This window comes from Chamaea fasciata, unplaced genomic scaffold (assembly GCF_029207755.1).
Source record: "Chamaea fasciata isolate MVZ Bird 193981 ecotype frontalis unplaced genomic scaffold, bChaFas1.0.hap1 SCAF_1, whole genome shotgun sequence".
Lineage (NCBI taxonomy): Eukaryota > Metazoa > Chordata > Aves > Passeriformes > Sylviidae > Chamaea > Chamaea fasciata.
This window is the reverse complement of record NW_027094086.1, coordinates 131,886,922-131,899,994: the sequence shown is the minus strand read 5'-3', so window position 1 is coordinate 131,899,994 and position 13,073 is coordinate 131,886,922. Positions and strand designations below refer to the sequence as shown.

General features: G+C 40.0%; 1 protein-coding gene across 10 annotated transcripts in view; it reads left to right on the top strand.

Annotated features, from left to right (window-relative positions):
- The window catches only part of ADAM22 (ADAM metallopeptidase domain 22), a 131,519-nt gene that overhangs the window by 51,917 nt on the left and 66,529 nt on the right, over positions 1 to 13,073 (top strand). For all 10 annotated transcript variants that reach the window (XM_066198032.1, XM_066198022.1, XM_066198014.1 and 7 more), the window contains exon 4: positions 6,423 to 6,489. In XM_066198032.1, the coding sequence (XP_066054129.1) occupies positions 6,423 to 6,489 (67 nt within the window). The remainder of the gene's footprint in view (positions 1 to 6,422; positions 6,490 to 13,073) is intronic.

Below are 13,073 nucleotides of genomic sequence, written 5' to 3'. Positions count from 1 at the left end.
ATAAAGGAGAATTAAAGTGTTCCATGTAGTGAGATACAGAAATCTGCCAGCTAAGTGGCTTTTTTGAGTTTATCTTGCTGTATGTTTTAGTTAGCTTATGGCTGATACTGAAAATCTTCCAGGACTGGAGTGTAATGCAAGATAATACAGATTGTCCTTAGTACTCTTACTGACTGGCAGATAAAAACATCCATTCTGTTCCCTTTCATCCAGTTTTCCACTTTCTTGCTCTTTGTTTTACGACAATCAACCTGGCTTATATTTCTTGGTGTGCAAGATGGGCTGTACTAAAAATGTCCTCTGATAGCCACTCCTTCCATAGCTATTATTTCTGTTAATACTTGTTAGAGGATGTACACCACTAAGGGAAAATATTTCATTTTGTGGGAACCTTCCTCATCTTCATGTGTCTGGTACCCTGACAGTGTCCATTCCTCTTACTGCAGCCCCCTCAAGCATGATGTTGCAGGAAACTTTCTTCTCACTGCTCTTCCCCATGGGCCAGCATTAACTGTACAGTGGATATGGCATCTATCTCTTATCAGTGTCTCCATCATTTCCCTGAACCTGTTCTTTTCTCTTAAAGGTCTTCATATGTCTGTTGATAATTTCCTGCTGGCATTCGACCCATCCAGACCTTTCTGCTGATTTCAACTAAAACCTTGTCTTCCTTTTCAGTAATGCATCTTCCCTCAGATCTCTCGTTTGATGTTCTTGTCTGGCACTATATTTAATCTGAAATTTTAGGTGTACATTATGGAGAGTTGTGGAGACAAATGAAGGTGAATAAACGATAAAGAATTTCTACAGTGTTCAAGGAGATTACAAGCCAGTAATTTCTTTTATTTATAACACTGATGCTGTGTTATAAATGAGAAAGATACATTACAGTACTATGTTTATGAACTCCTTTTATTTCTACCTTTCTTAACTTTTTATTTCTTCCTATGGCCTCTAAAGAGAACCCTATAATTTCTGCTCTTTTTCTTCTATAGCTCTTAGGTTTTTCAGTCTCTTAAATCTGGAGAGTTAATATTCATTCAGAAGCTGGTGATGGCCATTTTCCTTCTCTGTTTGAAAGTTTCTATTAAATTTGCTGGGGTAATTCCAAGATTTTTCTCCATTTCATATTCAAATGCAAACCTCTTCCTTTTAAAAAAAAAAATCTTTATTCACCTCTTTTTTTCTTCTTTTGATTTGAAGTGCTTTGGAATCTCTTGGTTTTTCTTTCTGTTTCTTTAAACACTTGACCTGTTCTGTCCTCTTTTCTCTTGCCACCACATTTTTTTAACCTCTTTTTCTTCCTGGAGCAGCCTCTTTTTGCTGGGGAATTGATCTGTATCCAAAGCTGACCTGTTTTCCTGGGTTCCAATCCCAGTTTTGTTTTGGTAAACCTCATGTATAAGTGCTACAGTTGATTCAAGGTAGAATGTAACTGTATGTATATCTTGCATATACTTGGATAAGGATAATTTCTTTAGTTGGGGGCCTATTCTGTAATAAAATTCCCCCAGCTTCTGCCTCTTGTGTACAGTTGCGACTGAGAAGGTTGGAAGAGCAAAGAGGAGCTTGCTCTTTTTCTTTTGTTCTGGCCCTTATGCTATTGAGTCTGTATGGGATAGGCTCATATGGACCTTAGATAATGCCTAAAAAATGCTGTTGCTCTAAACAAAATGACACTGCCTAATTTGTGTACACTGAAATAACAGACCTCTGACAACAGAATTGCCATTATTAGCATAGGAGTGTTTTTCCTTTTAAAAGTAACTGATCACATGTGCTTTTTTTTTTCCTGTGAAATGTTTTATTTTTGGGTCTTAACATATGCAGGTTTTTGCCATGGCTTTTCAAAAATTTAGTACCGATGCCTCAGCAAATATTTCTGAAAAACCTCATTCTGCAGTATTGTCAATTATAGTGTTGGTGTTTTTTCTCTGTAATTTTCTCCATCCCTTGTGTTTAGATTTTTTTTTCACAATCTGTTTTTTTGTTTTTTTTTTTTTTTTTTTTTTTTAACACGCCAGTTTTATTTATAATTTATACTAAAACTAACACTTAAACTGACAAAGATGGTTTCCAGGATAGATTGGGCAGGCAAGCTAAATTATTTCTGTTTCATTTCTACCATAGGAAAGTAGTTATTTATTTATGTTGTAATGCATATTATTTTGATAATTATTGTCTTATTTTGCTTAAATAATTTTAATCATGTTTCACAAGTATTTTAATCTAGATTTTTGTTTGTTTGAAAAGGAAAGCCTTCTATTAAAATTATGCAGTTCTGTGCCTGTACTGTTACTGCAGACCAAACATGACTCCACCTAGGAGGTGATACCTTTTGGCCTGAGTTTTTAAGATTGTGTATAATGGCTAATTTATAGCTTAGTTTTTAATAGCATTGGTTGTGTTATTGGATCTGCAACAGTGTTATGTTTTTTATGATATTTTAAGTGCAGTGAATCATAATAATAAAGCATAACATGGCTTCATTTATGGGTTTTTCTACTGATAAAATATTCTCAGATATATCCTGCCATGTTACTTAGGATAGGGTTTAAAAATGTCTCTACATTTCAGATTGGTGGTCTGTTTGGATGCTGTGGACTCAGTCCCCGGGAGCTGTGCAGGCAGGTGACCTCGTGGTGTTCCCCTTCCAGACAGGCTCATTTTGGGAATCAAGGCACTTTTGACAGACCTTGAGAGGGGTAGGAATGCCAGCAGCTCCCCAGCTGTTTCCAGCCCTTTCGTCCAAAAAGTAAGAACTGAACAGGAAGACGAAATGGATGGACCTGTTTGGGAATTGTTCTTTTGGCCTACTTTGAAAGTAAATACAAATTGAACAGCCTGGGTAGGGCTATCACTGGGATGGTGGGTGGGAGAAGAGCAGCTGACTGGCCATCAGCAGCCCTGGAGCTGGATGCCATGGAACACTGTGCAGTCCTGAAGAGAAACAGGACCCTTCCAAGGTCCAGGCAGAGCAGCCCAGGCCGGGTCAGAGGGGTGCTTGGCCAGCTGCCCAGTCTCAGTAGCCTAGGGCTGATGGTGAGGGGAAAAGTGGAAGAGCTGAGCATGTATGAAGCTTCTCCTGAGCCCTTTTCCAGGACTCCAACACTTTGTGTCAGATATGGTGTCTGTGTGTTTGGCAGCTCCCAGTTATGTCCACGAACTTCTCCATTCCCAGCTTGAAGCAAACCTCTAGCATTCATGCTTCCCTGCAATATGTTGAACATTGTAATCAGCAGCTGTGCCAGAAAAGGTTCTTTCTAATTAGTTTTGAGCTGGCTGACCTCTTATGTTACCTTCTAATTCTTGTGTTGTACAAGGCAGAGAATGATCAATGTTTTTGTTTCCTCATGCCAGACACAATTTCCAGATTTTTGAGAACATAACATATGATCTTCCAGAACATTAAAACATTAACAGCAGTGTCTTTTAAAAAGCAGTGATTTTGTTAGACCCACATGAAAAGAACCTGTGCTTCTCCTTGTCATCCCTCCAAATACAACTGTAAAGTCTGCCCAAGTTAAGCCATTCTGTTTGATCTCAATCTTTGTACTATATATTTACTTTACTATCTTACATTTTATAGTATCTTCCATCTTTCTTGGCACAAAAACCTTTGTGTCCCTCCGATAAAGAGCACAAAACTTTTTTAAATGAGTTCCCCTGAAATAACGAAGAGTAAAAGTAGAGCCCTAAGCTGTAAAGGAACCTTTATAAAAGCTTTGGAAACATAAACTTTTGCTGAAAGAGTGTAGTGAATGCCAGGAAACGAAATAACTAACTTCAGCAAGCTAAACTGAGTATATCTGAAGAGAACATCTGTCTAAATTACTAAATCTGGAAAATGCATACAAGACCTTATAGAAGTCTTTGAACTTCCACCAGGGCATGACTACCCTAAATATTTAATACTCACTTCTAAGAAGAATCAGAGTATTGCAATCAGAAACTCAACAGCATCTTCTTTAGGTACTCCTCAATAACGGGTTATCTGCAGGCAGCTGTGCAAAGCATCAATATAGATATTGGGCCTGACCAGAATTAAAGGGGTTCATGCCGGTTCTGCAGTGGCCAAGGGAGTCACTCACTCTTTCTTCCACCCTTACTGAGAGTTGTTCATTCCCTCCTTTGCATCAGCTCCGGAGTTTATTGCACCTCTTCTCAAGGGATTTCAGTTACCTAATGCAGCAAAACCATTTTTTTGTTGAACCCTCCCAAATGTACCTTGATGAGTGCCAGTGCTGACACCAAGAGTATTTTGATGAGTGTTAGCTCTGACACTGAGAGTGTTTTGATGAGTGTTTGTGCTGACACGAGGTAGGTTCAGTGTTTGCTCCTGAGGGGACATTGAAACTTCCTGCTTTCAGCAGCAACCAGCTGTAAACTCACTGAGTCAGAGGAAACTCCACCTCCATAGACAATTGTCCCATGGATGCTTCCATTCAGAAATGTGTCAGCATCCCTCATTTTGTTGCCTCTGTCCCTTACACTTAGCTACAAAGTTTTTTTTTGTTTGTTTGTTTTTTTAAATTATTTCCATTGGCTCATTGACTGTCCTTATACCTTTGAGGTTCTGCCAGTATCTTCTATAGCCTAATTAGTTGCTTTTGTATCTTGGTGTGTAGACTGTGGTGCATTTACATTCCCTCACAACTCAATTTTATGCTAGACTTCAGGAGCCTCTTTGTGTTTCCAGGTAATGGAACTTTGTAAGCAATGCTGTCCAGTACCTGTCTGCAGTATTTGAAAAGAGGTCTCCTTTGGGCAGTGATATTAATCATATCTCAGTTTGACTGGAAGTACATCTTCTTTGATGTGTTCTGGGATGACAGTTGTTTTCCAGAAAGACGTTCTATTGATCTGCCAAATCATTTTGCCAGAAACTAGTGTGGTCATGTCTCCCTTATAAACCAGGCCCTCCAAAAAATGTAATAGAAATTCCCTCCAGCCCTTAAGTGCATAAATTTGCTGTTTGTACAATTGAATTTGATCCTATTTCTAATATCCAGTCCTGAACATCATCCAGGTCTTTTCTATGGGAGTTTTTTCAATCTTTTTTATTCTTTATGCTTTCCAATTTACTGTTATCAGCATATTTCATTGGAATGATCCTAGGTTTTGTGCCTGGGTAATTAATGAAAATACCAAGCTGGCAGTTTTTAGGGATAATATTGGAGAACCCATACTTCCAACTTTGTCCTGCTTGGGGCTCACTCAGGGGCAGTCACCAATGTCTCTGTGAGGAAAAACATCCATGGTCTTGTTGCCTGTTTGGCTCTGGAAAGCTGAGCAGCCACTGCCCTGGGTGCTGCTCTGCTGCTCCTGCCCTCCCTCATCAGGTCAGTTCACATCTAAGCTCAGGTGTTTTGCTGCTTGAAGGAGAAATACTAAAGTTTTTCCTCTTCTGCTGAGCGGGTGTGTGCTGTGTGTGCTCACTGCCTCATGCCCTGGTGGCCAACCTGCCTCTTGTCAGGTTTTCTTTACCAATTCATTGTCTTTTCCAGCTTAATTGTCACTGAGGTGGAACAATAGCAAGACCTTACACTGATTTAATCTCAGTAAAATTTTGTAGTCTTTGAACATGCTTAGTGAAATTTATGATGTAGACAATGTGGTCTCTTCCAATCTCACCAATTCTGTGATTCTGTGGTTTGCCTGATTAAAAAATAACTATGAGGAAGATAATTTGACTGATTTAGCATTTGAGTGGCTTACTAAATACAGCTTGCATTTAATTCATATATGTTTGCCTCAGGTTTGATTGTTTTTTCTCCTTGTTGTTTGTTCCAAGTCCTTGTGTACTTGGAGGCTGGGATTGCTATTGCCCAGAGCCTTTTCCTCTGGCATTGCTAAAGCTGCAGGGCTCCCAGGGAGTGTGTACACCTGTGCTGTGAGCCTGCCTGGGCTGCAGCTCCTGGGCCCCACGGCTTTGCCTGCCTGTGCAGCCTGGAGCTGAGCTCACCATGTTGGTCTTACCAGGTCATGCCTTCGTTGTGCCATTGTGTCCTTTGAAGCCTGCCAACACAGCTGCCATTTCCCCTCAGGTTCCAACTGGTTTCCCATCCTTCTGCTGTTTTGCTTTCTTTGAAGATCACCTAACTTCCATGCTGTTTGCTTTTAGCAGTAAATAGAAAAGTCTCTTGAATTACAATCAATGTCAGTGGTTAGTTTTGGACCTTCCATGAAAAAAATCCCCTCAGCTATCCTTGTCCCACCCTCTGCTGCTAAAAATCAGTGTATCCCATGTGCTGTGTAACTCCATTGGAGATGGTTGTTTCAGTGATTTTTATGAACATTTTAGGAAAAGTATCCTGCAGGTTTTGCCCTTTTCAAATGTAAATGTTGAGTCAGTGCTTGCTGAGAGGGAGTACAAGAACATACTTGTGAGGCTTATGGTTCTTTTTTTCTTCTTCTTCCAGTGACCTGTTGTCTTCTGAATATCTTGAGAGGCATATCGAGAAAGGTGGAAAGACAGTGGAAGTTAAAGTAAGAATTTCCTTTTTATGCTTTTCTTTTTTAATTTGCTTGGCTTTTGATGTTCATGGAAACTCACATTTTTGTGAAAGGAGAGATAACTGATTTTTCAAATGATTTGTTTTACTATTCTGAGGCAAGCATGTTTCATGTTTTCTAACTTTCAGCTTTAAACAAGGCAAATATACTCCATTGTCAAATTTAGTACATTAATGTTTATATCAAAATGGTATCCATGAAAAATATATTAATAGTAGTTCTTTTTTTAGTAAGTACACTTTTGATACTTATTGAAGAAAATATTTTTGTTTTGGTAGATAGCATTTTCTCATTGGGCTAAGCCCCAAGTTTGTTGGTTTGCTACGAGCTTCTTTGTAATTTTGAGAATAGCAATATTTATTGTATAGTATTTCCAAATATCTAGTCACCAGTTGCGTGTTTCTTTCTCTGTGTGTTTGTTGGCATGGTGACTACAAGATGCTATTTGTTTTTGTTGTCTTGTGTGAAATGTCCCATAGACTTTGCAAAAGTGTTTTGTTGTTTGCATGTGACATGGGAGATTTTTCTTGAGGACCCTCTATTTGTTAGGACTTATTTTGTAGATGTCAGCTATAATTTTTGTATCAATTGCTGTAGATTACATAAAGTGTTCGGAAATGTATTATATGTGGTACAAAATGGAAACTCTAAATTTACTATCAGGTAAATACTAGGTAAAATTTTGTTCAAACTTTACATTTTATTAAAAGAAATCCCCAAATTGTTTCACTAAATCTGAGAGATCATCCAAATAATTCAAAACAAATGCATTAATCTCTGCAGTGTGAAAGCAGAAATGGAAATGGGCAAAGCAGTCCTTTATCCACTGGATAGCTGAAGATGGAAGTTTCCTTTGGTTTATTCCCTTCTGTCAATTGCAAATAGGAAGTGTGCACTTCCACTATTATCAAGATAATAGTCTGCATACATTATCAGACTGAGGCAAACACATACGTGTTCCATTAAATTGTAAAGACTAATTTCTCAGTCAACTCTGCTCTGCAGTCAAGAAGTCTTGCTTGAATGAGGTTCAGAATATGAGTCAAAGCAGAAATAAAGATAATAGCTGATATTAATAAGAACAAAACAACCCATTTGTCTGCATTAAGATATATATGCAAGTTAGCTAAGTTAATCCATCCAAGCCCTGTCTGAATTGTTCCTGATGAGCAAGCCTTAATCAAACAAGGATATGTTTGAAATCAGCAGCTCTTCATATCTAAGTACCGTTTAATTGAATGGGAAAGTGATGGGAGGATCAGGCCTTTCAGAGGAAGGGTCAGAAAATGTTCTGGGCAAAACAGCTCGCAGTCTCAAGGGTCACAGAGATTATTTCCCCTTCATTTAGATGCTGAGCCAGGGTCAGGGTATACCTTCAGGGATGGCTATCACTGCCTTGCTCAGCATTCTCAAATCTGCTTTAAGTAGAGAACTGTCATTGCTGCATTGAGCTTGATACTGAATTGGGTGTGAAAGGGGCTGCCAAGACTGTACTACAAAGCAGAGGGCTTGCTGCTGGAGTGGTGAGCTACCCTCCCTGTGCTGTCCTGTACCTTGCATATCCATGGGCAGGGCTGCAGGTGTGTCTGGGCCATACAGGTGGGCTCCTCTGCCCCTGCTATTCCACTGCTCCAGGAGTTCTGCAGGCAGCAGTCATATGGAAGTATGCTAGGAAAGGGGATGTAAGGTTTTTGCTTGTTTTGTTGTATCTGAGTGTCTGGGATTGGCTGGGAGGGAAGCAGCTGCTGTGACAAAATGTCAGAAGAGCCTGGTGGCCACAGTCATGGGAACATTTTCACAGAAGTTCAGATACGAAAAGATTTTTGGAAAAGTGCAGGCTACCGAGTATACTTTAATACCAGACACTTGAGTGAGGCTGATTTCCGTACTCAATAGCTGTTTAAAAATAAATCTGGTGCCCTCTGGCCAGTCAGTATTTTTCAGAGCACCTGTATGTTCATTCGAGAGCTTTGTTTGTCAGTTGAACAATTTCTGAAAAGACTGGCAGCATCTGTTTGCATTTGAGAAACTGAGCTTTGATTTTACATCAAGTGTTTTGAAAATCTTACTGCAACTACAAGAAATTTCCATGATGGTGATTTATTACCTTTGATTACTGTGGGAATTGTTTACCATAACTGGTAACATAATTATTATACTAGATTTTAGGGATTGTGCAGATTGCTTTGTGACTTATTTAAAAATAGCTGGTAATAGGATGCAACTTATGAATAAATCACAAAATATGCACTCTGCTATGCAGCATATTTCTAAGCAGAAGCTGAAGAGGTATTTCAAAAAGGAGACGAGTTTCTATCAGTTGCTTCAACATGCTGCTCTTCACCCACCTCTGTGCAACTTATCTTGGGCTGTAGGCAGAGACAGAGGCGGCCTGGCAACATCTCTCTTGCTGCTTTGGTGAGAGAAATGGTGACAGAGAGAAAATGTCCATCTGCCATCCACTGCCAGCTGCAAGCTTTGAGCAAGACTGTTTATACAGCGAAATGGCCTCCTCTGTTCCTGGCCTTCTTACTGGAGAGGGGTGTTTTAAAATAGGTGCATATTCCCCCTTGCATTTCTCAGTGCAGGCAGACTGCACAGACACACAAATCATTGGCGCTGCTGTTGTGCCATCAGCAGTATGGGAGAAGACAGGAGCTTTGAGCACTGTGTGAAGGCAGCTGTGCGTGCACGCAGCAGTTTGGGAATGTGTCTGCAAAGCGGATCCTGCCTTGGCTCATGTGTGATGTGGAGTTGATAACTACTTTTGCCACTCCTCCCCCTCTCCTTCCCTCCCAGTAAAACTTCCTGTGCTATAAAATACATATGGATCTTCTGCCATTATTGAGGATGCTTCAAAGAGGAGAGGGGGGGCAGGGGAAGGGAGAAATGTTTATACCACCATAAAAAAATACCACTTTTTAGTAGAAAAGGGATTTTTACTGTGACAAGAGTCTTCAGTTTAACATACCTTTTTATCCTAAGAAGAAGTTACATTACATTTGATTTCTGCATAATTATTAACACATTAGACCATTGTGAAGGTGGAACATATTACACATGTTTTTGCAGGGTGCCAGTATTTAGCTGCAACAGAGGAGAGGCTTCTTGTTAATTTGGCACAGTTAGGCAGCACCTAAGACATTCTTATTAAACCAGCAGCAGTGTGCAACACCTAAGAAAAACAAAAGGAGGTAGATGTTTGAATTATTTCAGTGTCTCCCCCCCACACCCTCCTTTACTGTACGTCATGTCTTTACTAGGAAGGCAGCTATGTTGGCCTAAATTCCCTCTGGTAGCAAAGAGAATAATCAATTAATAAGAAAGAGAAAAACCCTTCTTGGCATTGCTTTTTCCTGATTGTGTCATTCCAGATCATCCTATGCTCATACCACATCAATACTCAACCTGCGTATACCTAAGGTTGTTTCAATATATTTCTGTGTCCTTTTATCTCTCTGTCTCCCTCTTTTTTGGTTGTCACTCTGTCACTGATGCTGTCAGTGAGATGAAAGGGAAAAAACAGCCATAGTGCTGAGTAATTCACATTGCTGGATTTTTCACCCTCAGGAGGAACAACTAATACCTATTCAGTGGTATTTTCTCAATAAAATGTTTCAGTTTTCCTCTTCAGAGTGTGTAGAAATAAATGTTTCTGCTTGTATTCCCCCCAAACACTGAACACTTCTACAGGTTCTTAGGAAATTGCTTTCTGAAAAAAAATTAAGCCATGAAAATAATTCAGTCAGAGAACTTGCACAGGTAGAGATGTGGTAGATAAATACCAGAAAATTTTAAAGGCATGTTTAAATATAACTAGAAGGAACTATATTTCACAAGCAGTTTTTAAAGTCTGTAATTCTTTAGTGTGGTAGTGTGAACACAGCATGTGTGTTATGGGCACAAAATTACAGTGAGAGTGCTTACAGCATAAACCGCTGCTTTTTGCTTCAGCCTCGCAGCATGTTCATATGATGGCATCGAACAACATGAATGGAGACATATCAAATGCTAGGCACAGTTTTTCTCTGTTGTACCATTAACAGAGGAGCTTTGGCCAGGCTTGTCCCATGGGTTAGGACTGCCGTGTGGCTGTGTGTCCCGAGCTGTGCTGAGCTGTACTGCTGGGCCCCGCAGTGCTCAGACCACTGGGCTTCCTTCAAAGCACCCGCAGCCATCCTGCCCAGCTGGGGTGCCCCATCATAGCCTCCTGCTCTGGGGGGGCCCCAGCACAGGGGCCATCGTTGTAGTTTGGCCAATGGGGGGTTTGTGGCAAATGCGTTTTAATGCTGCACAGCAAAGCAGAGCTCTTAGCTTGAAAAAAAGTCATTGCGTTGTGTGCATTGTTTGACTGGTAGCATGTGCAAGATGACTGCTATTGTAGCTTACAGCTGTTTTAATGCTTCTGCACAAGAGGGGAAAATTACTGTTCTTCACTGCCTTGCTGTGCTGAAAGCTTTGGCTAGTGTGTGCCATGATGTGTATTTGAAGGGCTCTGTAAATGCCCTTTTTAAGGAGAAATGATATATAAGGGAGAAAAATACTAAAGTCTTGAAAGACCAGAGGAGTCTGGTTACCTTGATATGGTAGATATTGCTTTTTCTATTAACTTTTTCCTTCAAATCTGGTCGGCTCAAGCAGTTGTTAAGGTACAGTCCCTTGACTGAGGGCAGTGTGTGTCTGTGCACACCTGTGCCTGTGTTTGATGAGACCTTACCCCAAGTAGCATTCCTACATTTCATTGTTATCTTCACAGGTACAAACTGATCATAAGTCTACAATAATCTCTGGTGCAGCCAGATAAAACACTTAACCAGTGAGCAGGTCATTTTAATAGTTGACTGCTATGTTTCCAGTCTTATAGCAAGGTGCTTCTAACCATCATCTTCCAGTTAGGGCACTCACTGTCTGAGAAGAATCTCTTACTATTCTTCAGGTGTTGGTAACTCACAATTTTGTAACCAAAGAGGAAGGTGTTTCAGTTGCCAGGGAAGCCTGTTTGCTAAACTGGCTTTTCTGTAAGGGATTACATTTTCTCCTGAAAAGCAGAGTGCCAGTTGGGCTGGCAGCGGATGGGAGTGCAGGAAGACTCAGCCCTGGGAGGCTGGAGCCTGGGGCTGGTGGGGAGCTCTACGTGCATGTACCTGAAACTTGCACAACTTGCTGATGAAAACTGAAAAGGAACAAATCATAAATAATGCAGGAATTATATATGCCTGTTATTGGCAGAGCTTTTTTGGCTGTGTCCAGAGACTAGAGAAGCTGTTATTATTAGAAAAATAGCTCTCTATCTTGTTTGAAGGAAGACTTTGAATAAGGGTTCTTGTAAAGTTGTCAGATCTCCTCTCTCTTATGCCCTCAACAGAGCTCTGTTGGCCTCATGGCAAATTATTAACAAATCTAGGCCATAATCTACTTCTTAGTGATAGCAGTAAACCAACTGAAGAAGAGCTGACGGGGATTCTGTGAGTCTGACACAGTTTAGCAGGGGGTTCCTGCAAGGTTGATCTTCAGAGTGCTCTCATCAAATGCTTTCATTAATGACTTTCATAAAAAAGTATGTGTATATTAATGAAATTTGCCAACAGTGCAAAACTGAGAAGCATTACAGTGCACAGAAGGATCAGCTGGAGAACTGACTACCTTTTGACCAATGCAGTAAATAAAAACCAAATAGAACAAACGGCAACTTCTTACACTTAGGGACTAATTATAGGTGTTTGTACTGTACAATGAAAGTCCATAAACTGAAAATTCCACAAGAATGGGAAGATTAGTGTAGTAGTGGAACGGAATGGCAGGATGGAAGCAAACTGTGGTCCCAGAGTATAATGGTCAAATTACTTCCTCTAGGTTTTGACTGGAAGTTATGTTGCTGTATGTGTCTTGAGGAAGAGTTGACTTTTTTTTTTTTTTAATTTCTGTGTGTTTTCAGTTATTCTGGACATTTTTTTTTTTCCAGTAGTGTCATGCTGTCACACTAGGTTGATAGGTATTGAGAAATATCTCACTTTTCTTGTTGTAGCATTGTTTGAATTCTGGAAGAAAGCCCTTCGGGGTTTAGAAAATGTAGTGTCCTCTGTGGGATACCAGGGCAAGATAATCAGCCCTCTTATACAGTGCATTTGCCTGACCTAATGGTCCTGCAGGCTGGCACTTTTAATGTACAATTACAGTAGCATTTTTATATCTGATTATCTCCCTGTTATTACTAGCTTACTTTTTACATACATCCTGCTATCGAGGAGAAGAGAATTAAAAGTAACAGCTTTCCATATTAGAAGTCATTCTCAGGTCATGGTTTTGAATATACTACACTAGAATGAATCCCAGATCATGATTCACGTAGGATTTTGCAGGTTTAATTATCTTGTCTCCCTTTTCTTTGTGACATAAAAAGAATAATCCTGTGGGTTTAACTAGTTCTACAGGGGGAAATGTCAGAAAGTGGAAGTCTTCCAGAGCTTAAAAATTACATTTCACTGCGGACGTGGACCCCAGTGATGATGGATGGTTCTGCTGAAGTGACAAGTCAAGCGACTGTGTGACCATCAGGA